This window comes from Stigmatopora argus, chromosome 9, assembly GCF_051989625.1.
Source record: "Stigmatopora argus isolate UIUO_Sarg chromosome 9, RoL_Sarg_1.0, whole genome shotgun sequence".
Classification (NCBI taxonomy): domain Eukaryota; kingdom Metazoa; phylum Chordata; class Actinopteri; order Syngnathiformes; family Syngnathidae; genus Stigmatopora; species Stigmatopora argus.
The window spans coordinates 9,975,818-10,001,181 of NC_135395.1; the positions used below are offsets into that span (position 1 = coordinate 9,975,818).

Sequence of the window (25,364 nt, forward strand, 5' to 3'; positions counted from 1 at the left end):
ATTTTTCTGTATATTCTGTAATTTGAAGTGAATTAAAAACATCAGGAAAACATTTATACTCGTTTTTACCCCACCAAGCCTTAACTTCTCACAATGGATATCGAGCGCTGCATCTGGCTAAGTTTATATTGACACGGCAATTTCACCATTAAAATAAATATGCTTAAAGCCTCGTACAAACAAAAATATTTTGACATCTTCGCTGCCGATTGTGTCAGAAGTACACAAACATCACATCGCAATTGACAGGACAGCCACTGATACATAAAGTCCCAAAAGAACCAAGCTGTTGTATTAAAAAATAAGTAAGACCTTTACTACTCTATGTGGTTGTTATAGCAACCACACGCTGTATTCATTCTTCCAAATACACAGTATGAAGATGTTATAAAGCATCTAAATTAGCAGTCAGTATGGTGCGGCAAAGTTTGCAAATTATTAATCAACATTAAAAATTCATACGTACGTACTTGAATTGCTCCGGCCAATTGCTTTTCCAAAAACAGACAAATACCAATAGAAGATATGTAAAGGGAAAGCCCAGAAAACAGCTGGTTTGTGTGAAAGCAGGATTATTTTCCTTTTTATTGCCTACTTTTTGATGAAATATGCTTTAAGGAACTAAAACATGCTGCTATTTTGAAAATTTAATATTACCCTCACACCCAAAGTCTACATCATTGATACAACTTATCGATGACTCTTTATTTCATTTCTTATCGATTCTCTTTAGGTAAGGTCATAAAAAAGCCTTGCATGATCTATGTTATTATTGATGTCGTTATTCAAGTGGAGGTTTTTCTGTTATATAAAAGACTCAACACCTCCTTTTCTCCCGTTTGAGTTTGAATCCTTTTCTTCTCCTTCTTACCAGTTTCCATTTGCTCTGGAATGCTGACCTCAAGTATTTCAAGTCCTCCACCTTCACATTTTCTTTTCCCTGTGGGTTCAACATTTCCTGTTTGTATGTTCACCTGTTTTTCTTGGAGATGTGGTAAGAAGATGAAGAAAAGGATCGTATAGCTAGGCGGAGGAAGTTGTCAAATACTTTATGTGAGCCTGTTAGAATGAAAAACAGGCAAGATAGGAGACAGCGCCAGTGAAAGAAGACAGAAATACTAGCTAGAGTTGGCGGAAATCATGCTACCCGGTTTGGTTTTATAACAATACCAAACACCATGCAGTTACCAGTTGTTCAACGCTATTTGTATACTATTTTGATCAGAGCAATTTAGATATTTACATTACAGTACAAATTGTGTGTTTTGTCTTTCCACACAATCTTGTATGTTTGCAGCAGTTTCGCCTTCATATCACTTGTAATTTGTTCATTCCCTGATACTGCTGTCTGCTTTCGCCTCTTCATTTCCACCTTTTATCTCTACCATTACCATTGCTGTATTCTTCAGGGTGCATATTTTCTCCCTTGTTCTTTCTTTCTTTCTCTTAGGAAGAATGCATTTCTTGTCTGATTTATTCAGATGCTGAGATTGGCACCTGGAGATGGTGCATTCGCTCAAGTGCTGCAGTGGCTTTACATTATAGTCATTAATATCATTCTATGCTCAAACTGTCTAAATTAATTCCATATTATAGCGTATCTGCATTTATTTTTCATGTTCATGTTTCATGCATCAGTGATTGGAAATGCATTGTCGGGTTTGCATGTTCTTGCTTACATCCAGTACTTCATCCTCTCAAATTGCCCCCCAAAAATGTTTCTGGGGTTAATTACAGACTTTAAACTGTAATTAAGTGCAATTATGAGTATAAATGGCTGGCACCAGCTCACTTATTCCTCCAGTGAGGATAAGCGTTATCGAAACTGGATGGATGGATGGTTGGGTATGTTTATCTCTTTCAAAATGTATAACAGTTGTTGTCATGACATGTCCTTGCCCTCCAATCCATGTTTTCATTGATAGTGGTAGACTACAGAATTGAATCTTATAAAAATATGGACAAACATTCATTTCACTCATACCGCAGACACCCTTCTGATTAATTCAAATCTCCTCTCTCAGACCAATACCAGGTATCATTTTCATTATGGATGTAGTACACAGCATAGGACTGGAGAGCGAAGAGTGCAGCCAAAAACGAATAATCCCACCCACTGCAGTGTTTCTGTGGAGCCATATGTGTTCTAACAGCGTGTGGCAAAACATGGGGGCTAGAGATCCTAAAATAGGCTTGGCCTGATCTGATAACAAAAGCCAGAAACTAAACACAGATTACACCAGAGAGAAAGATTCCATTTATATCCTTCCAGCACTGCCTGATTTGTGTCTCAGACATATTGGTACACTGGTCTTTTCACATGAAAGAAAAGTAGCATTAACTAGATCATTGTTTGGAATATATATACATAAGAAAAATCCCATCCCATTGGATCAATACAGGAAACGAAACATTATATTGCACCTATTGTACGGTTAGAAGAGTGGTTAGAACATCCTCTTTTGTTCTCAGGCTCCAGCAATACCCGCAACCCATACGAGGATGTGCGGTACGGAAGATGAATTAATGCAAGAACAATCACGAAAAAAATAACAATATCGCAGACACAACATGAAAGGCAACGGTCTCTGAACTGGCTCCAAGCCACTGGGTGTTGGGTACCATTGAGATGCTATTAACAAGCCTTTACTACTAGATGCAAAGTCTGGAACACAATCAGACCCACCTCCAGCTTCGATGCAAGCTGGTATGCTCATATGAACAGACTTCTAACAAATGGCTTGCCCATAGCAAGGCTAAGCCATTCATCTGAGGCTCATGACATAGCCAGTATTTTCACTTCACTGATCAAAGTGCCGTGGAGACCTCCAAGATTGCAGACGCAGGGGTGCTTAAACAGCAGGAGGTTACAGACACACATTATATAGTAGAACTGCAACACAATAAAAAATAGCCAGCCACGTTGGTAGCGCCTCAAACATTCTAGATATTACACAGGTAGCTGTTTTCAACAAGCAATTAGGGGATTTTGAAGATAATGCTGACTTTATTGCTGACAAATTCTCTGTCTGATGCCTCTTGCCACATAGGAGAGTAGCTTGAGACTAGTCAAGTGGAATGGACAGAGTGCTACAATTAAGCTGTTAAACTAGGGCTAAAACTAACATCTGTTAGTTTGAGTTATCAGGGGTTGTTTGTTGCAAGCTAATAAGTCAACATAAAGTGAATTTCTCGTTGAATTTTAGTACCTGGTTATTGAAGTTAAGTACATTTGTGCTTTGCAGACTGCTTTATAAAACCCAGTGGGACTTTAAGCACTATTTGGCTGGCCTTGCAGGCACCCGCACATAGAAGATGGCCACAACTTGACAGGTTGACATATTGGTTTGATTGATTGAAGGATATTTGTGACCTCTTAAATGTTCCCGTGAAACAAATTTCTATGTAAACGTGTCATATTAAATCCTACGGCCTATAGTCAGATGTCAAAATTCATCAAAATTGGGGTCATATGTCTTATAGTCAGGTGCGGAATTTATGGTACATAAAATGCCAGCGCAAAAGGAATGCCGTTGCAGTTTTCGAAATATAGCTACACTGCAAAATTCATGCTTGTTTTGAAATGTCAATCTCAGATGAGGCTGTGATTAAAACTTGGAAGTAAATGTGAGCAGGTGTGAGATGGTACTTTCCTAGCTTGTGTCCAATTCTTCTCAAAGTCTTCAAATGTGAAGGTAGCAAAAGAACAGATATATCACATAATCACTTTTCGCCCCTGGAGAGACGGTCTGTTGAATTATGGTCCCAATCTGAGGGAAAATCTTTCCTAAGTGTCATGAGATACAGCGCAGTGCATTATACATGAGACACAAATATGCATGTCACTAGAGACTATGACTCAATTTAATCAGCTGCATTATGAATGTTTAAAAGGTGTCGTTTTCATTCAGGATCCTGCAAGAAACATCCTGTCCAAATCCTTGTGTAACATAGAACATGACTCCTGCATTGAGATAAGGACATGCTTGTGTCATGTTCCCGAGTTTGGCGAACAATCTGCCTCCACGTAAATGTCACATAATCTCCCTCAAACCTGTGTGTGTCGTGCCTTGCTAACCGAACTCAGCTGTCACATAGACGTGGCCTTAGATTGCCGGCTTCACGGCTCAGTGGTGCACTAACGATTCCTCTGATTGAATTCAATCACTCAACTCAACTCAACTCCGGCGCCTGATTAGTGACAATGTTTAAGGGTGAATGAACAGAATGGAGAGGGTGGGTAGGGAGGTCGTTGAAGACTAAACAAGAGATTACATGTAAAACATGTTTTCTCCCCAGTGGTAGCGGACTCTACAAGTCTGGGAAGTTTCAATGATTGATTGATTCATATAACGACATTTAGAAACATCAGAAATGCAAGTAAAGTGATTGGAGTTATTTACAGAAAACCCCATAAGACACTGTTTTACTGTTTTATGGGTCAAAACTGGGAAGAGGACATTTCCCTGTAAACAATGGATGCCATTTCTTATTGTCTGACTGGCAGCAGAAGAAAGTGCTCCACCCTCACGAATTTTCTGGAGATTAGCTGCCTTAGTTATTTGCTTTGCTGATCTCAGCAATAAGACTTTACCCACCCCAAGTCTTTAAATTGTATTCAACTCATGTAGTTACTTTGAAAGCACTGTACAGTTTCATTGGAATCACGGTTTCATGTATCAAAATGTTTACTTAACAGGGGCCAAGAAAAAAATGAAGACACAAAGACCCTCATTTACTATTGATCAAAATTCATAATTTTCCTCAGTTTTACATACTATAACCCAATGTAAGTGCATTATCATTATTGTGCTCATCCCTGATGATGCTCCCCGGATTTGATGGTTATAATTTCACGTTACAACAAAAAAATACTATAAACGCTTAAATGTATTTCACAACATGTACCAAGCATAACCTCATGGGAAAGTCAGGCATTTTTTTCCCATTCAGTATGGTGAAAATTGGCAACATTAGCAAAAGTCAAATAGGCAGCTCAACCATTGCTTAACCCCCCCAACATCAAACTTTAAAATATGTATAGCTATATTATATATCGCCTGGCGCAAAAATGATGCATACAACTAAAAGCTAGGTGAAGGGAGAGTAAAATGTACGAGAGGAGAATTGGTAAGGTCAAGTCAAACATCCCCAGAGTGATTACCTGCAATCCAATTGCTTTGTAATGTTGAGAAATCATGTCATGCAGCACACAGCTTCAAGGTAAATACTGTAGGGCTGGCGTACAGTCTGGTTTCATCAGTCAATGTTACAGTGCTGAAAAATTATATTGATCTACTCCTGGAAGTCACTCATCCTTGCATCTGAAAATACAACGTGTGCATGTGAGTGAGTGTTAGCCTGTGCCATTTTCCTTGAATCATACAGTTAATGAATGCACTTCTGCTCTTAACACGCTGTCTGGAAATGTGACCTGTTGTACAATTCCTCGTGCGTTATGACATATGAAACAGCCAGATGAATAAATATTGTATGATATAAACAATGCGTTTTTGTATACATAGACACCCGCAGCAGCTTTAAAATAGGCTCTACTAACCTCAGGGAAACTGACTGCCTTTTTGTCTACTCTATTCACCCAGTTTAAAACATTGACTAAAGATCCTAATAAAAAGCTGCTGTGCATGCTCTTTGAGTGTTTATTACTTCCAACGTAACCACATTTATCATTGTAAAAGAAGTCTGCCTGACTCAATTTATTCCGTTGGACATCATTCATTATTCACACAATTTACTGAATAAAGCATTCAGCCAAGTTCGGGTGACTCCTATGGCCTACCCGTCAATGCATAAACTGAATAAGCAAATACTTCAATGAAAACCTTACACATCTATAATGAAAATGTGTGTGTTTAAAACACATTAACAAGACTTAACAAGACAAGACTTCCACATAATATTAAATGTGATTGCAACACAGGGTTTGTAATATTGTGAAATAAAATGTAATTGGATTTCATATTCATCTATTCATTCATTTTCCGCAGGGGGTGATGGAGTCTATCCCAGCCAACTACAGGCACTAAGCAGGGGACAACCTGAATCGGTGGAGAAAGTGACTTGAATGTTTTTTTACACAGAGGACATCAGACCAAGATGAAAAAAGAAGAAATCGAATCACTTTCCAATTGCAATTGACGCTAATGTCACTGGAAAAGTTGTTATTTTATACCCTCTATACATCGGGGTAACGCTCTGAGTATTGGTTCTCCGACCATATTTTGGGGTGGGTCACCAAATAGGTATGGTATGGTATGTTATTGGTATTGCCACCATTCCTTCCACTTGCCATTTTGGAGACCAAAAGCACCCCTTACAAATATTCTATCTGGTGCAAAGTCTGAGAAGTCCGCCGATTTTAGCAGCATGAACATCCCTGCATGCCCCATCCGCATCTGCCCCCATTTCATCAATTAAGCTGTATTTCACGGAGTAGGTCATCATTGATTCATCCTTCAATTGGCATACGAGTTCTCCCAAGAGAGTTACTTCTGTGACGTTTAACGTCGCGTCTGACACTTCAAAGTCAGGACTTGGTGCTCTACTGCAAGCTGTCTCGGCACTAATAGGAGGTGAAGTGTAGGTGAAGATGTTCATTTGTTCTTTTTTTCATCTTGGGCAGCGCAAAGTGTTTCACCTGTCCAGAGAGCAAATTTGCTTCTGAGGTATTAGACAAAGTTGTGAGATCAATAAGCTGAAGAGTTTCAAAAGGCGCTGCATTCAATGTTGTGGCAGAGTGTTCATCATCTTGTAAACGGTATTTTACTTTAAATTATTCTATTTTGCACTAGATTCCCTTTACCTGGGGACCTCTGCTGACTTCTAATGAAAACTGTAAAAAGTCTGTAAAAATTCAGTCACCCTAATTTGCCAAAGACAGACGTCCTGTGATAATAAATAATATAATCATAAATGTGTTGCTTTATTGTTTTGGCTTCCTCTGCAATGCAAATTTTAAGAGAAAAATGTACAGACTTTGTTTACCCCATGTAACTGCGCTGTAAGTAGCACAAAGGTTTAGAGGCTTATTGGCAGATTACCAGAGGTCCACCGGTAATATTAATCTTGTCCGTGTAGTCATTTTTTGCTTCGTTTTTTTATCCAGCTCAGAAAATGTAATCGACAAATCAGCACACAGCGGGGAAAAAATGGTTTCTTGCTTTTGTTTAAAACTGCGCATTAACTATGCATTGACTTTTCTTGCATTCTGATTGTTGTTTACATATCAAGTGAGAATAATAATGATGAAATTCTGTTTTTTGGACTGAAGCTGAAAGGCTAGAGCAGTCATCCGAGCATGTGATCTAAACAAAGAGCAAGATTATCATCTTCATTTTCTGTGATGAGACAGAAGTTCCCTTTATAATAACATTTAACAAAGCCACGGAGTTGGATGCACCACGCTTCTTTGTGATCAGATTCTCAAGTGTAGAACGTGATCAGAGTTTCTATTATTCTCTTCGGAATGAGATTAAAAAGGCATATTTTTGTCTTGCAGATTCTTGGGGCTTTTAATAGTTAAACAAGGCATATCATGCAATGCTAAAACTGAAAACTGAGTTTGCTTTCAGTTAAAAAGCTTTTGGACCTCAACCACAAAGTATTGTGTCAATATTCATCAGTTAAATTACTTTTATGAATACAAGAGACACCTACTCTAGTATTTTTTTGGCTAAGTTGTTCGTTTGTAAAGAGTAAAGAGAGAGATCACATGAATTTCCAATTTTTTCTCTTCCACTATTTACAGAGCGACACAAAAAACAACCATTTTAACAATCAATAAAAGCTAGAGGGATGGAAGAAATATATTTCTTTCAGAGTAAAAGAAACGTTTAAAACATGCCCTTTAAGAACCAATGATGGATATGTCAGTCATTGAAAATGACATCCTTCAGGTGGCTTCTTGTGATACGAATGCATTCTTTAAAACGGTTGTTGAGATCTTTGTTGCAACATCTCAGCTGGGATACTGTCAATTTCATCCTGAATTCGCCATGGTTACTAAAGTGGTCGAGTGTTTACTTGCTCAAGGTCACTGTCTTGCAGGTCTATCACTTGCAATACGCACTTTAAAAATTCCAGGTTTTTTTGTTCATTCTGTATAAATCTGTATAAGGTGTGTGCTGTGAAATTAATTAGGCCCGAAATAAGAATATTTCCCTCTGTTCATTTGTTTTAACTTCCTGGATGGTTCAACCTTTAGGAAATCCTCCTGTTGTATTGTCCTTTTTAAATATGTTTGAAGACCATGTCACACTGTATAATAAAGAGTGTGGTTTAAAATGACATCATGTTCTTATCATGCACCTACTGTATTTTGCAAATCTGCCAAATGTTGCCAAGTTGAGACACTTTTTTGGTTCACAAATCATTTTAGAATGAGGATTTTAGTATGTCCAGGTGTATTTCATGAAGAGCGACTCAAAGCAATCACGCATACTTGTGCAACAATGGAAATGTAAAAGCAATTGTTCTTGGGACATGTCTCATTTTCCGTACCGCTTATCATAATCATTGTAGTTGGGGAACACCCTGAATTGGTTGGTAGCAAATCACAGGGTACACCGAGACAACCAACCACTCATGCTCTCACACATACCTAGGAACAATTTAGAGTGGTAAATTAGCCTGATGTGCATGCAAATTTTCGGATGGGGACTCTATGAAAAAAAATCCCTCAATTTGCTGTATTTGAAATACCTCAACCAAGTGGCAATGAACCATACATCTAGTTTTAAATCATGTTTCCCATGGGACATGCCTATTGGAGAAGCAGCGGTTATACAATGCAATTTAATTATCCTGCACTCAAACCCAAGTCATTTTTCTGAATCATTGCTGTCAGTGGCAGACATTCCAGCAGCATTGATTAACCGACAGTGTTGTTGGTGCTTGGTCACAGTGTAAATTAAAGGGAAATACACGGGCATGCTGTACCCAATCAGAATGAAGTCATCCTCACAGCCATTGCCCCGGAAATGACCTGTAGTACACTAAGTATATAAGATATTTTTCCGTTCTAAGCTTCTCCATGACCTTAACGTCTTTTTCAATTGCATCACATCACAGTAGCTCTCACTGTTATGGTCGCCACAATGCATCTAGCTGTACATCAACTTGACATGATGCCTAACAGTCAGGAGATGAAATAGACTCTAGGCCAGATACCCTCCCAGTGCGAACACGCACACACAAACAGACTTATTATTATGGCAAGAATTTTATGTCAACTATTTTTCTTGGGGCTAACATTAACAACATTAACACATGGCACTGGCTGCAATACATATCATCTGAAGCCTAAGTAAATCTGTAGCTTTTAAAATGGTTTACGGCATTATTTAGGGATAAGACGCAATGGAGGTCTTCAAAATTATGAGCGATATCCACCACATTATTAAATGGTTTTCTGCTTTAAGGAAGAACTGTGCATTGGCAGTCTTAACATGTTGGTTCCATGCTAGACCATTTTTCAAATCTTGCCAACACTAGATTTCTTTCGGGGTTAGTCTTGCCTCATGCAAGTGAGCTAGTAACTTGCTTCAGATGCTGTTGGCTGGCCCAATTGGGAGCAGGGATTTGCTTGTGATGATGACAAATGACTGAACTAGGAGCCCTGAGTCGATAAAAAAACAAAAACAAATGCAAACTGTGAAGTGCACGCCAGCCTAACAAAGATGCTGTACGTATCATATTTTTTCCCCTGTTGAGTCAGCACAGCACTACGCATGCAGTGGACATATCACAACTTTTGTCTTATTCCCCGCGATGCGGTCCCCACACCGAGTCACTAGTTTGATATGTCAGGAGCATTTTACGCCTGATTCCCTTCCTGACATTTCCACCCCAATTTTATCCAGGCTTGGGACTGAACAAAAATATCCCCCGACAGCCTTTTTGACCTACCTATGGCTTTTAAAAATCACAAAGTTCCCGCAAGTTTCTCCCCTCCACCCAAAGATGTGGTTTGAAAATTTACTGATGAAATGAACACAAATTTAGAGTTAGGTTTTCTGTACAGAGGATAAATTTAACGACAGCGTGCATATGTTATAGTAAGGAAAATCCATTAAGGAAATTTTTAAATGAAGGTCTTTTATCAGACAGACTGGTAATGGTCCAACATTGAACAAACAAGCGAGAGCCAACACCTGTGAAAAGGCTGCGTTAAGCAATTGTCTAAATGTGCTTTGTGTGCACGTTTTAGTCCTGGCAAGCTCAAACAATGCCGTGGAAAGCATCCAAAAAGAGATGTGCTAATTTGGTTCCCTATCCACTTGTTTTAGAACAATAGTTCACTTTACATATACTAATGGAGATTGTAATGCCATTGTCACAGGGGCAACCTGGAGCTGCTTTAAGAGACAGAAGGCTTTCACAAATGAGTTCCATCCGTTTTAGCCTCATGGATAGCCAACTCACTAGTGGGATTTTGTAGACTTTGTTTGTTATGTTCACATGCTATAAATTCAAACCTAACCAATTACTGCTATGCAATGTAGAGGTGTTGATTGCTTGCCATTAAGGAAATATTTCTCCTCCTCCACATGGCAATCTGAGATCCATAATGTCATATATCAGAGATGTAGTATCATTTACAACATGTGACATTGATAACTCCAAAGCAGTTATTAATGATTGATGATGTAATGTTGGTCTGTAGGTTTTTACGTGCTACTTATACAACCTGTAGATCTGATGATTTAAAGCATTGGGGTAACAAATAAGATCAAGGCTCGAGGCCCCGATTGCACTGCAATTTCAATTTAGATATGGAACTATGTCATTATGATTGCTTGTTTTCAAGAAAGGTTAAAAAATACATACGGTGTAAAAACTGATCTTAAAAGTTAACACTAAACATTAACTATCATTAAACTACTTTTCTTGTGAAAGTAAAGTTATTGACGATAATTTCTACTAGTGTCATCACTGGCACTGTTGATAATATTTTTTCAGAGAACAAAAAAGCAAGAACGGTGAATGATTAAGGAATTAAAAAATATATATATCTTCAGAACTACAGCTTAATGTTTACGAACTGTTTCATTACCAAGATTTGTGTCATATTTTATCATGAATTCTATTCATTGCAAAGTTTTAGCCCTGAAAGAATGTTGCAAGAACAAAAATATATGTATTACATGAATAAATTCTACTTTTCCTTTCTTCCTCATCACTCTTGCCACATTTTTTTATTACTTCAATCATTGTTCCCACTTCAATCTGAAATATAGTCCTGTAATGGTACATGCCGTTCTAAGTGATAATGAAAGTGATACTTTATGAAACACCTCACTGAAATTTAAAAACCAAAAAAGTAATGGTTTAAAGTCGCAAGTGCATTTTATGATTGTGTTAACGGTTTCATTATTTTTTTGTCATTGCATTGGCTTCTTCAGTTCCCACTTTCCTTTGACATTTTAGCGATTTGCACAGAATCATTCAAAGCTCTCATTTATGAAAGATGAGTAAAATTATGCCTTAAAGGACACTCGGTTAAGGATAGTACAATATTAATGTGTTCACAATGTATTGCTTGTAAAATTGCCAACAGCGATACTTAGTTAATCACTAATCCTGAGTCAATTTTAGTGATGAAGCTCTATTGAAAAAATACATAGTTCTATTATTACTATGACAAATCCAGCCTCGGGACCCCCATCCCTCCTCTGCAAACCCTTTCAAGCCTTCTTAAAAAAAAGAGAATGAATCATCATCCCTGACGAGGACTTCCTTCGTAATTAAATCTTTAGAAGTGTAGGAATAATAAACCAGCCAAGACTTTTAAACATGTTCCATACCATGAACAACCAATATTGATCCATATGTAAGGCACATCGGATTATGAGATGCACTTGTTTATGAGAAAATTGAAATATTTTACTTGAGCCTTACAGAGCGGAAAAGACAGTAGTAATTGAATAAAATGCAAAAGCCAGCACTCAGAGGAATGTAATCAGATGCAGTGAATCTCTTACATATCTAGATACAGGACAGTCCCAATTGATTTAGCACACCAGATCACTAGTCAACAACTGGCACATTAGCCATCATTCAGACTCCAAGTCACAAATCAGTATTGCATCATATTTAGCTATAATGAAATAATGTTTCAGTAAACGGTGAAGGCATTTATGCTCTTTTCTTTATAGCATTGCCAGCACTTACTATAATTCAGTTGCTGTCATAATCTTCGAGACCCCCTCACAGACGGGTCAAGTCGAAAGCGCTGACAACAAGTCCATTCAGCGCACTGCAATGAACTGAGCAAAACACTATATTTGCCAGCTATGTGTACAAAGTCCAAATGAGTGACAGCCTGTCATATGCCAAGCCAATTTAGTATTTTTAGGTCATCAACGAAACATTTTTGGTCCATGGGTTTCGTAACATGAATTTCTTTTGTATCTTGGAACAAAAGTTTCCCATTGAGGCTTTTCATAACTTGACTATTTTGTAAGTAGAGCTATATATATATATATTTTTTTTATATATTATATGTGTGTATCGTAAGATTTTGAAGACTTTGGCAAGACTTTGGCATTTGCTACTCACAAACACATTGCAAATTTGTGAAAATGGAGGAAGGTGGAATGCGATGGTGGTTGGGAGTCGATGAGTGTTGAACCGAGTCTGATCGATGCTGTTCTCCTTTTTTCAGGCCTATTCCACCTCCGTCCCTGCCTCCACTTTCCCTCTCTCAGCTGTACGTTGCAACATCTTTTTTCTCTCCCACTCTGTAATTGATTCTTCTCTCTGTTCAGTCTCCTGTTACAGGATGTGTCTACTGGTCAAGCTCTTTCATCACTGAGGCAAACCGAAAATTGGAGGCAGAGGGAAACCTGATCTAGGCAGTTGCATGCAAGCAGGGCTTAATTTGTCCCAATACCTCTCGACAGATGCCCGTTGTGTTTTGCGTTTTTTTTTGTTGGCGCGTGTTAATGAAGCCAGTGAAACAAACATTGCGACACTTTCCCTTCTGTGCGGTCTCGACAGCGCTTTACGATACTATGCTGTTATACTCTATACGGTGTTGTTGTCTGAGTAAGCTTTCGTTCACTTGCAAAAAGAGAGTCAAGACGCCCATTGCAGTCTCTAAATGAGAAATCCTGCACACAAGTATGCGTCCCATGTGCCAAATACTGTTGTTTTTGTTGTTTAAAAGAACTCACAATCAAGCTTAAACTTAGGCTTGAAAAGTCCTGTAAGTGGAGCTTTTGCAAAAGGTCGATTAAAATAAAAAAGATTTTTGGGGGCACAATTCAGAAAGAAAATAGAGTAGCAAAACATATAAGAACAATAGAAGCTTTTAGAGAATGTGTATACAGTATATAGAAAATCGCTATCATATATTGCATGGAACTATTTTATATTCAGCATACTTGTTAATGACAGCTTGAGGCACTGAGTGTTTTTGCAAATGGAATGTATCCAATGTTGAATCAGAAATGACTACAGGTTTCCTGTCCCTACCTAATAGAGTAGATTGATAGGGAAAAGAACCTTGAAACCCAGGGAGTGTGTCTCCCGTTGAAAGCTTTTAATCTATGAAATGTCTGCATAGTTATTGAATCGCTGGCATGCTGACATGGTTTTATTGTACGGTTCAACAACTTACATTTCATGATAAATGATCCATCGACTGCTTTGGTTATATGACGAGAAAGGGGAATGAACAGTTGGATACAGTCTTATCGTCATGTGCTACATTAGGATTCCTTTATATATGGAAGGTACCTTAAACAAAACTACAGGTAATATATCTTCTCCCACAATTAAGGCAACTGTATAACTTCTACCCCGTTGCTTAGATATATTTTTAGAACAGAAGCAGACAGCTTCACTTTCCATGGCAAATTTTTAAAAAAGCAAAGCACTGGCTAGTAGAAATGTATACATTTCTTATATAGTTTTAGAATACGACAGTCATTAAGTTTTGAAAATTCTGTGAAAATGCCATACGAAAGCAGTCAAAATGGGGGTTGGTGGTTGGCTGTTCAAGAATAAGTGAATTCACATGCCACAGTAGGTTGTTCATGTTTACAGTCTGGCTCCCTTGGAGTATTGATAACACATTTGTACCCTCCCAGCACATTATTGGCATGAGAGTGTGGCTTCTATGTCAACTCTGTAGACTAGTGTGTATTTTGTCATTGCCCTTTGCAATCATAAAAATGTCATTCTTTCAGGAACCTTTTTTCCCGCGAAATGAAGAACATAGAGTACACACAGAGAAATGATGTGACCCTCAGGCAGTCTGCGCTCAGTGAGTTCACTGTTTGTGTTATGAATTAAAAATGATTGGTTGCCCAAAAGCTTATCTGAATCTGACCGAGAGTGTGCTAGCCTTACTAATTCATGCAGCCTAATCAGGTAAACAGAGTGAGGACAAAATGATGTGGCAAATGTTTAGTCTGTGTTCAATTGGATCACGAGAAACTTTGGTGATCTTTGACTTTAAAGGTTATGTTAAGCCATTTAGATTATTTTCTTCTAAATACATGAAATACGTTTGGAAATAAGTGCTGAAAACAATTGTTTGGCTGGCCACCAATTCAGGGTGTCCCACACCTGGTGCCTCAAGTCATTGGGATAGGCTCCAGCACCCCCTTGCAACCCTTGCAGATAAGCGGTTCAGAAAATGAATGCATGAATGAATGAATGCTAAAAAAAAGTGAGTGCTGAATTTCTGAGTTAAAGGCAGATGCTTTTGGCCTGATTTTTGAAGTTTTTGTTATAAGAGAAAAAGTGCTTGAGTCTTGCATGAATATCATATATCAATGTATAGTTTTAAACACACAAAATTTTATAGCAAATGGTAAAAGTCCCAGACTGCTTCATTCTAAAACTCCTCTGTGGGAAATTAAATCTAAACCAGCATTAAAAGGCAGTTAAAAGTTAAAAATTTGAGGGTATGCCCTGAACTGGTTGCGAACAGATTGCAAATAAATAAATAACATAAAACAACTTTTTTATCCTAATAAAAAAATAAACAAATAAAAAGCCAAAGAGGCAGTTTTTGAACAGCTCTTTAGAGTGAACATATCCCAAAGATCCTGTATCCTTCTTAAGAGTCATAAATCCCACCTTTAATAGCCTGTTTAAACTCTTACTGTTGCACTTGCCTGCAGACAAACGATTAATGCAGCACCACCATAAAAAGAAAATAATTAAAAGTCACCTTGCATAGAATTCCTATTTTGCATAAAATCAGATCGGAATGAGTGTATCATCTGGTTGCAAACAATTAGATTTGAATCTTAATATTAAACGTTTCAGCCTGTGAGCCAAATATTTTGAATGTAATTTTGAACTCCTACATTGTTCACCCACGCATTTTTAAGTGTATAAAAACAATTTAATGTTTGCTGTAATCAAAAATAGATAATAAACTAGATTCTATTCCTAACATTGCTAGAGGTATACTTAGGTAAAAGTGATAACTATGCACAGACACGCTGGTCTCTCCTGAGAGGAAAATGAATGGGGGCAGTCAGTTACAAAAAATGATTAAAAATGTAGGTGATAAAATCACCTTTCACACACACAATTACGCCCAGGAAGAAAGATGGCAACATACGGTCACATCCACAGAAAAGAACGTGAAAATGGCCTCTCTAAATCAACGCAAAGCAACATCCCCCATGCTTCTTGACAGAAGCCCTTATGTTTCAAAGTCATCTCTAAATCGCTTAGCCACAAAATGAGCCACTCAACAAGCATACCAATTTAAGTTCTCCATCACACCGCACCGAGAGCGAGAGAAATGAGAGTGAAGGAAAGCATACTAGAGACAACATTCCTATTCATCCACTTTAATCAGACCTGAGAGCACTGCAATGATACCGCCAGTCACCCTAAGCGCAGTGTGGATATATGAACACATCCTCACCCGCTCAATCCCACATTCATTCACTCATACGGTGGAGTCCTAGGCTTCAAGATAAGAGAAGGGAGTGTTCTGCCGGAAAAAAGCCTCCTCATTGGTGTGCAATGCTGCACCTTGCTAAGCCTCCCATATATCCCCAGTGTGTGTATGTGTGTGCATGGATGTGTGTCTTAAAGAGAGAGGGGATTTTTTTTTCTCCCCACTGCCACTGAAAAGACACAGAGGAGCAATTGTGCCCAAGGAAGGAAAATCACTCTGTTTTGAGAGAAGAGGAATGAACGACACGCTTTCCTCCCTCTCTCTCCTTTTTCCTAACCTCTCTCCTTCAGCCTTCCTGCTCTCTCTTTCTTCGCCTTCCCATTCACTAAGCAGCTGAAATGGCAATGCTTGTTAAAAAAAGAGGGGGGGGGAAAAAAAAGAGGACCACATGACAGCATTCACAGCTTTCCCTGCCGCAGCATCTCTTCTGCTCCCGTAGCAGAAACCGCAAATGAAAGCAATTCTGCATAAAAAGTTAAACACTGGCGGGCCACAAGTGAGAGCGGAGATGTTCAAAAGAATAGAGCGTCGAGGTAGGGAAAAGTGTCTGGGTTCAGAAGAAAATAAAATATGGCATGAGGCAGCGAGATTAATCTCAGCATTAGAGGAGATTGCTTTTTCAGCTAGAACAACAATGTTGAGCAAAACTCTGCTTACAAAGAGAAACTGTGATACCTTGCTGGTTTATTGAAGCAACCCATTAATCATTGCCTACTATTGGGGATTTATTACTCTTTGCCAGATAAAAGTCTGGGATTGCTTGAAATTTATGACATATGTAGGGTACAGAGAGGTTTTTGCCATTTTATTTATCCTATTCTGTCCAGGTCACCTGAATTTTGCAAAGCACTTAAATTGATGACGATACTTGATGGAAACTGCGTTTAAAATAGCGTATTTCCCGCACTATAACTTACACTTTTTTCATTGTTTGGCTGGGCTTGCGACTAATACTAAAGTGACACTTTTTAAATTTTTCTCTGACCCCTGGCAGCATATTTTGTTGTTTTTCTTAGGCGATAGTTATCTGAAAAAACGGTTATTTTAACAGATACCTATTTAGCCTGTTGTTGTCCATTTTACTATTGCGACTTTAACGTATGTTTTTGATAAAATACAAAACTGCCCCCCCGAAAATGTGACTTGTTCTCCAGTGCGACTTGTGTGTATTTTCTTTTAGTCTTTGGCTGGTGCAACTAAAACTCAGCTGTGACTTTTTGTTTTAAGAAGTAAGAGGTTTAACAATTTTCCGTTTTATGGACATCCTATTGATCAGCTCAGTACCTTTGGCCAAAACATCTGTAAAGTCTTAAATGAAAGCATGTCACATAATTATGCTACTAATGAAATATCTGTTTCCATAATAATCAGTTCATAACACAACACAAACTGACATCTGCAAAACCGTCAAAACTAACAAACTGTCTAACAGTAGAAAATTAAGATAGGTGGAGTCTAAAAATAGGAATTCTAGCCTGTATTCCAAAAATAACAAAATGTTTTAGTACACTGACAGTACAGCAAGTTAGGGCACCACCAATTCCTCTGTTAGGAATACTATTTCATCATGTACCACCACCAACAACAACTACAGAAGGACTTAATCTAAGTGAATCAAGTTGGTGACGTGCAGTACATTCTCTCACACAATTCTCTTAAGGTTATATCCAGAGCTACAATGTTCACCGAATATTTGCGTGACAGACTTGCGTAAGACCCAAATCGTGACATCGTTTTGCTACTCGGTTCTCTAAGAAACGAACGCTTATTTGCCCGATGAGCAAAAAGTCTGAATTTGGCTCCGGCGCCAGATTATGCGCAATAGACAGCGACGACCCAGAAATGAACACGAGGACAAAACGCGGGAAATGTTCGAGGGTGATCTTGTGTGGAAAACATCAGGGGTGGGATTAGATTTGAAGGCCATTGACAGAGTAAGAAGAGCGCATGCAGGGAAATGGTTAATCCGTGTCACATTAGATGACAGCAGTCTTAAAATTAATCACATGGGATGATTTTCACAAAGTAATATTTGAACACCCTCATGTGGAGAAAGCATTCTATAACAGATTCCAAAGTGAGACATCTTTGTGCTGCATTCTCATCCGTACTTAAAGCCCCACCATTAAGTTACTTCTCAACCTGGGGGGAAAAAACTGTGTTCCCAAGTAAAATTGCATAAATTGGATTTTTACACTTTAGTAACTATTCCTCTTATCAAATATATCCTGTCTTTGATATAGGATAGACTTAGCTCCCCAAAACATAAAGTGAGGCTTCAAAAAGGGGAAATTCATTGAACTAAGAAGAAAGTGTGATTTAATTTCACTGGAGAGAAGCATGTGCTCCAAGCAAGCTCTATTTTCACTTTCTCTCCCGCCCACCACACTCACGCATACAAACATCTTCCCAAACCCCCTCATTAATGCTAGTCACAACACGTGACGCATATACAAAAATAATCATGCAAAGTCCAAACAAAATGCACCTCAAGCTCAGGATCTGTACAAAGTGCGCCAGTGAAAATTTAATGTCACAACTGTACTGCTTTGTATTGCTCCCTCATAGCATACATAGTTTGTTGAAAGGTTGTACATTGCCAAAGACCGAAAGAAATCAAACTTCATTTGTCAAAAGTTAGAGATGTCACACCCATTTTCAAGTACATTTCTCTTCACTTTGTTGTTTTTGACTGACAAATATATCTTTGCGTGAAATTTACATAAAGATCGGACTCATTAAAATACATTTTCCAGATAAAATCCATCTGTAGAGAGCATCGATAACAAAACCAGTGAGTGCAAAGGCACTTCATGGAGTAAATGCAGTGAGATTTGGCTCAATACATTTCAAGAGGTTATTTTTGATGACTTTCTCCACTCACCATTTACATATGCAGTCTATGTATATACAGGAATGTCATTCTGTTGCTTTTTTTTCCCCAGTCTGCGAAGGCCCATTTTTATCTCGTCTCGTTATCTCATGAAAAATAAAATTCCGTTTTATAAAATAAACACAGAAGGCTATATTTCTACAGAGTCTTTTCATCATCGGAGTCTTGGGGGACTTTCTTTTGGGAAAGACTTGTAATAATTGATACTTTCTTGGGAAAAAAATAAACCTGCATTATAATATACTTTTTTTATATATATAAAGTTCTTTATACATATTCAAAAGAAAATACAAGACTCTAAAGGTTTGCTTTCCATCGCTCAGCTGAGCTTTACCTCAGAGATAAGATGTAGTGGCTATTATTGTTACTTATTGACACTGTGTAATCATGATGAACGTTGCAAAGGACCTTGGGAGCATAGATGGGTCAGGAGTGGAAGAGGAATAATTCATCATTATCTTACAGCTGGCTCATGGCAGTCTGTTTCTCCAGAACTTCCAAATAGTCCGGTTCTGTTTTTAGCTTGCCGTGAAGAAGAAATTGGTGCTCGCCGTTCTTGGGCTCCACCCCTAAACATTTCCTGGGGGTTCCGTACAGCGCGGTTTTGTTCAACCTGTCCTGGTGGGCGACTTGTCGCGGGGCCGTGGCGGCCTCGTACGGGGGTACGATGCAAGGTCTCTTGGGTAAAGTGCAAAAATTGTAACTGAAAGGAGAGGTGCCGGCAGCTGTGGGAAGCTCCTTGTTTAGCCTCTCCCCTACATTTTGATATAACATCTCAGGAGGCGATGTTGGCGATTTATCCATTAAATCCACCGCGCTGATGGTATAAGCTCCCGGGCTACGTGCAAGAATATCATCCTTCTTTGCATTCAACGGCCCCAAGCTTAACTCCTTGAGGTTTCGGTAATATGCCACCTGCTCGCCACCTTTCTGCATGTAAATGGGATTCTGGCACATGGAGCCCACAGGCGGGGGGATGTAATTGTATACATGACTCTCAGAAAGCTTGTCTTGCGTCGGCTCGGGATTGTAGGAGCCGTACTGCACTTGGAAGGAGTTCAGGTTGATGTTGTTAGAGCCTGTTGGGACATGTTCCACCCCCTTGCGTCGCTTGAGGACAAAAACAAAGAGGCCAGCTCCGAAGCAGACGGACAGAATAAAAACAACGAGAAGTCCGAGAATCAGAACCGAAAGCGGAACCTCCGGAGGCGACTCCGGGGTTTCCATTCGCAATTCGGTGGGGCTGGCTGAGGTGAACGAATAGGAGAACGAGGGTGTTGGTGTCTCAGTGCTGGGACTCACCAATGTAGGGGCTCTGGTAGGGGGGGCGTATTGAGGAGGGGGCCCTTCACTCGGCTCAGGACAGATGGCCTCATTGCGCAGTGAGCGCAGCAGGCGGCCAGCGTGCTTGGAGGGTGAGTCACAAGTGATTTCATTAACCACTACGCTGGTGCTGGACAGTTCCATCCAATTTTTGAGTGCTACAATATGACAGGTGCAGTCCCAGGGGTTTTCCTGGAGGTCGATCTGAATGAATGCAGATAACTGGTCAAGCACGCCCTTAACCGGGAGATAGGAAAAGTGATTATTCCGCAAATTGAGTCTCGTTAGCGTGGTGCCAGCGAAAACATTGTCAGGCAGTGACCTCAGCAGGTTATTGTTGAGGAATAGCAGCTGGAGGTTATGCAGAGCGTTGAATGTCTGCGGTAAAATGTCTTTGATGACATTATATTCCAAATAGAGGTACTGGAGTGACTGCAGGCCAGAAAAAAGCGATTGTGAAAGTGACTGGATGTAATTCCCATTCAGGTAGAGGCGTCTTAGATTGGTCAGGTTTTCGAAGGCGCCTTCCTGAATGACCGCAATCCTGTTATTTCCTAAATGAAGCAGTTCCAGAAGACTGTACTCCGTTAGATCGGTTCTGTATATCACTTGAAGGTAGTTACCGGTCAGGTGCAGTTTCTTTGGGTAGGTGGGCTTGGGGTTCAACTCACTTATGTTCTGCAACTTCCGCTCCTGACAGTTGATGTTAAGTCCACTGTCCGGATTTTGCGAGGTGCACACGCACACACCGGGACATAAAATGGGCACTGGGGAGCGCGTCTGGTAAACCATGATAGGTCCAAAGACATGCTTGTCCTTCCCGATGCGAGGAGTGGTCCTGTATCGCATTTTAGGAGGCCGTGAAGCTTTAGGCATACGGGTGGGGGATATCATGCCGGGAAGGTAGGTGGCGGCGGGCATTGCCCCTTGAAAGTGAGAATCGGGAGCAGGGTGGGCACGCTCGCCAGCGTTTCTGCGCGGGCACAGGTCCTGTTTTATGAGCTGGCCAATATCTTTCCCGTGTAGCCTGAATGGCGTCTCGCATACAATGTCCCCGACAAAGACGGAAATGGTGTCCAGCCAGGATTTTAGCGGGATCAGATCACAAGTGCAATTCCATGGGTTTTCCTCCAGCTGGATCTCCATGATTCCACCAATGTGTTCCAGCACCCCAGCAAAGGGCAAGGTCTTGAGCCTGTTACCGCGTAAATCCAAATGGGTGAGGAGCACAAACCGGAAAATGTTCGGAGGCAACGATAAGAGGAGGTTGTCATTGAGGATCAACACTTTAAGCTTGTTCAGCTTACTGAAAGCAGCAGGTTCAATGGTGCTGATATAATTATAATCTGCCTGTAAATACTCCATACTCTCAAGTCCCGCAAATGTGTCCTCCTTTATCCCCTCCAGGTTGTTGTTGTTCAAGTGCAGCCGTTTCAAGGCGCGGAGCCCCAGAAAAGCGTTCTTTCTGATCTCCTGTAATCCGTTATTCCCCAGATGCAGAGATGTGACATTGCCGTAATTGACAAACTCATTTGCACCGATCCGAGACAGGAAGTTCCCATTTAGAAAAAGCTGGGAGATCTTATTCGGGGGGGCCTGGAACTGGCTGATAGTAGTAAATCCTTTATTCTCACAGTTAATATTCAAAAGGTTCTCTCTCTCCTCGCAAGCGCAGCCGATCCCGCAGAGATCTTTGGAGGCTGAAGTTTTGCGGCTCTCCGTCTCAGATGGCGACAGGCTGGTGACCGTGAGGACGCTCAGAAAGAGGACACCGCTCAGCATTTTTACAGCCAAAAGTGGATCTAGGATCCCAAGCGGATCCAGCATTTAAGTATGCTTTGTGAGCTTTGGTTTGAATGAGAAAAGTCGAGGAGAGAGTTGACACATCAGGAAAAAAAAAAATCCCTCACACACGAGACGTCAAGCACGACGGTGCAAACCAGCCAGCCAAATCAACGATTCAAAATGAATTATGAGGGCATCATGGCAAAATAGATGTTGACTGACCTCCACTTGGGAAGCGAAAACAATTCCAAAATTCTTCAGCCCAAAAAAAGAGACAATCCTTCACATGAATTGGATCCTGCCTGGAAGACAGATGTCGGGTATGGCCAAAAGCAGAATCATCCTAAGGAATCCCAATTCACTGCCTCTTTTTTTTTTGCTCACAAGGACCACATATTCAGAGGCTTCTTGACCAGCAGCATCTGCAGCAAATATTCAGCGAGTGACACGAGTGGCTGTCCGCTCTCCCTCTCTCTCCTCGTGTCAAATCCAAAAAAAAGGCTCGTCATTTCAGTCAATAAAAGCCATCTTTAAAAGTCCCAGGGGGGGAAATACTGCAGTTATTGAAGAGTGACGCAAGACTAGATTTCCTTGTCTAGAAAAACGAAGGAGGGGAATAAAAATGAACTCTTGGGGAGGGAAGCAGCAAGAAGCGTTACATGAGAGGGAGAAAGAGTCGGGAGAGACAAAGAGAGAGATGGGAGAGCTATCTTCCCTGAGATGAAACATAACTGGAGCCTATGCTCTTGCTACTCCTGCTGCGTTCACACAATGCGAGCAGTACTGAGTGTCTGCTACTGCTGGTTGTATGTGGGCATGCGTGCTTTTCTGTGTTCGTGCATGAAGAGGAGAGAGAAAGAGAGTGAGAGAGAGAGTGAGAGTGAGAGCCAGGAAGGCAAACCCACGGGTTATCTTGTCAGTGAGTCTGACACATTCTATAGATTCTCTCTCACTCACCAGCGCACACCATCTAGCAAATATAACAGTGCTAAAAAGAATTTACAATGTACATTCATTCATTTTCAACACTGCTGCGGGAGGTCCTCCCAGCGGACTCAAGGCGGACTACACCCTAGACTGGTCGCCAGTAGGTCGTTGGGCACACATAGTGACAGACAACCATCCGTAGTAAGTGGGAAGCGATTGATATCACGCTGCACGCATCCAACTCTGGCCAAAGAACCGTTGCACCATCAGGTGGCACAATGTACAAATGATCACACAAAATATTTGAATAGAGATATTCATTCATTCATTTTTCGTGCAGCTTTTCCTCACAAGGGCCACAAGGGTGCGGGAGTCTATCTCAGTCAACTATGGCCAGTAGGCGGAGAACACCCTGAACAGGTGGCCATCGAATCACAGGGCACAATGAGACAAACAACCATTAAAGCTCATGCCTAGAGATATGGCATAAATTTAGCTGAAGATACGTCTTAAAAAAACAACCTCAATTGTATTTTCCGTTTGTGTACGTCTCTCTTGCAGCTCAGGATGATGCAGACATGGAAATTTAAATGACAAAACATGCTCCACTTCAACAACAGTCTGGTGACATTCTCGGCAATATGCAATTTCCAGTAAGTGGTGTTGAGAAAATATTCCTTTATTGATTAATCCACAGGATAAAAACAGACTCGTCGAACATGACGAATGGCTCGATAATGAAAACGGTTGAGTTCTTCTCACACATAAACTCACAAAGCGTGCTGCCCTCCTCCCAGCCAGGCTGCCTTACATATACGTACGTATCCCCAAATGCACCATGTTTTGTCTAACAATTTGTCTCACTCAAGACTTCTCAACTCCAATAATGGATCACGTGGTACAAAAACAGTTGACGGCCAAAGAAAGGGATATACCAGAACGTTCCCAAATGGATTTTGGATTATTCAGCATTAGCATCAATCTGTCATTTATCTCCTCGAAACATAAACGCGTCAATTGTGTTTTCTCAAAATAAATGAGTCCCGACTTGGATATTTGGGATTGTGTAGTTGCATAAATGACGGGTGGATAATTTATAATCACAAAAAGTAAAAAATAAAATATTGAGCAAATTGCGGGCAGAAGAATTTAACCATTTCAGGGACAGCGGTCACTAGAGGACAATTAAGTAAAACTACGACAGTCATTTAAGCAATTTGAACAGCCCTTCGTCTGGTGTAATGATTCAATGGGTCAGAGGGGTCAAAAGAAAAGACAATTACGATACGTAAGAAGACCCTCATGTAAGAAAAACCTGGCAAATTTATATTGTTGACCAAACTCAAAAATAAATCTAATGCAACTCAGATATCTTGTCTCCTCATCGCTCCATATCGTATCCCAACTCAGATTACCAAACATACTGCTAACCAAACATTTCCCATAATGCCTATGGCTACAGAAACCAGTTACAATAGAACAGGAGTGCAATTTAAGCCTTGCTCCGAAATTTACAGACATAAAGCAAACTGAAACCACTTCTCTCTCTCTCTCCGGTGAGTTCTCAGACCGGCTGTTTGATTCGTCAACCATGGCAATCTGTTCTAAAACATCTTATTGGCTGAACAAAACCTAATTTTCCTTCAACCTCAATATGCAAAATTGGCCAAATAAATTTATGATACATCTCCAATACAGACACAACCCTGTCAGGAGGAAAAGTGAAGGATTTGTGCTGTGAAGGGTGGTGCCACCTAAGGTTATAAATATGTAATTTTGTTACTCCCTAAAAGTGTCTTGTTGTCAAGCGCATCAAGCAATTCTAAATTTCTAATCAGGTTAAAACACATTTGGCAAAGGGAAGAAATAAATAACTTGAAGAAGTCAACTCAGAATTCTGTCGCAAGTGATGTCCAGCCCTGACATTTTTACATCCAGATATTCAATGCCATTATATACATATATATACATATATACATATATATATACATATATACATATATATATATATATATATATATATATATATATATATATACACACACACACATATATATACATATAAGGACGAATATGAAATACTTGTACTTCAATTATTCATCAAATGGCCCTAATATTTTAATAGATGTTAAAGACTTGTTTTTGTTAATAGATCTAACATGGTTGACAATGGTTTAGCTGAGCTGTTCCTATTTTTAAGGTTGAATGTCAACCCTGAAAAGTTATTGTTTTGATTCTGTGTTCACAACGAATGTCTGGCATTCTACCATTACCATTTGTATCTTACAATTGGTTAGAAAATTGGCATTACTTTAAGATGTCTAAATTGCAGTGTATATCTGATTGTTCTACGATGAAACACCAAAATGTTTCCAATTATGTCAAATTCTCTATGGGGCACAATTTCCTGCAGGTGTCTTGAGCTTGGGAATTCAGACCCCCGACAAAGGCAAGCTTGGCAGGATGAGTAAAAGCAGAGAAATA

At 39.8% G+C, this 25,364-nt stretch overlaps 2 protein-coding genes across 4 annotated transcripts in view; both read right to left on the bottom strand.

Annotated features, from left to right (window-relative positions):
• LOC144082976 (uncharacterized) overlaps nt 1-25,364 on the bottom strand; it is a 140,228-nt gene that overhangs the window by 77,974 nt on the left and 36,890 nt on the right. For 2 of the 3 annotated variants that reach the window (XM_077610492.1, XM_077610489.1), the window contains exon 5: nt 5,165-5,324. The gene's annotated coding sequence lies outside the window, so the exon portion shown is untranslated. Of the gene's footprint in view, nt 1-5,164; nt 5,325-22,175; nt 22,744-25,364 lie in introns of those variants that run through there. The other variant, XM_077610490.1, reaches the window with a different exon arrangement.
• slitrk2 (SLIT and NTRK-like family, member 2) lies at nt 18,454-22,177 on the bottom strand. Its single transcript, XM_077610485.1, has one exon. The coding sequence runs from the start codon at nt 21,993-21,995 to the stop codon at nt 19,305-19,307; it is 2,691 nt and encodes an 896-aa protein (XP_077466611.1). The 5' UTR covers nt 21,996-22,177; the 3' UTR covers nt 18,454-19,304.

Coding starts and splice junctions, on each gene's coding strand:
- slitrk2 (XM_077610485.1), bottom strand. CDS start 21,995: ATGCTGGATCCGCTTGGGATCCTAGATCCACTTTTGGCTGTAAAAATG.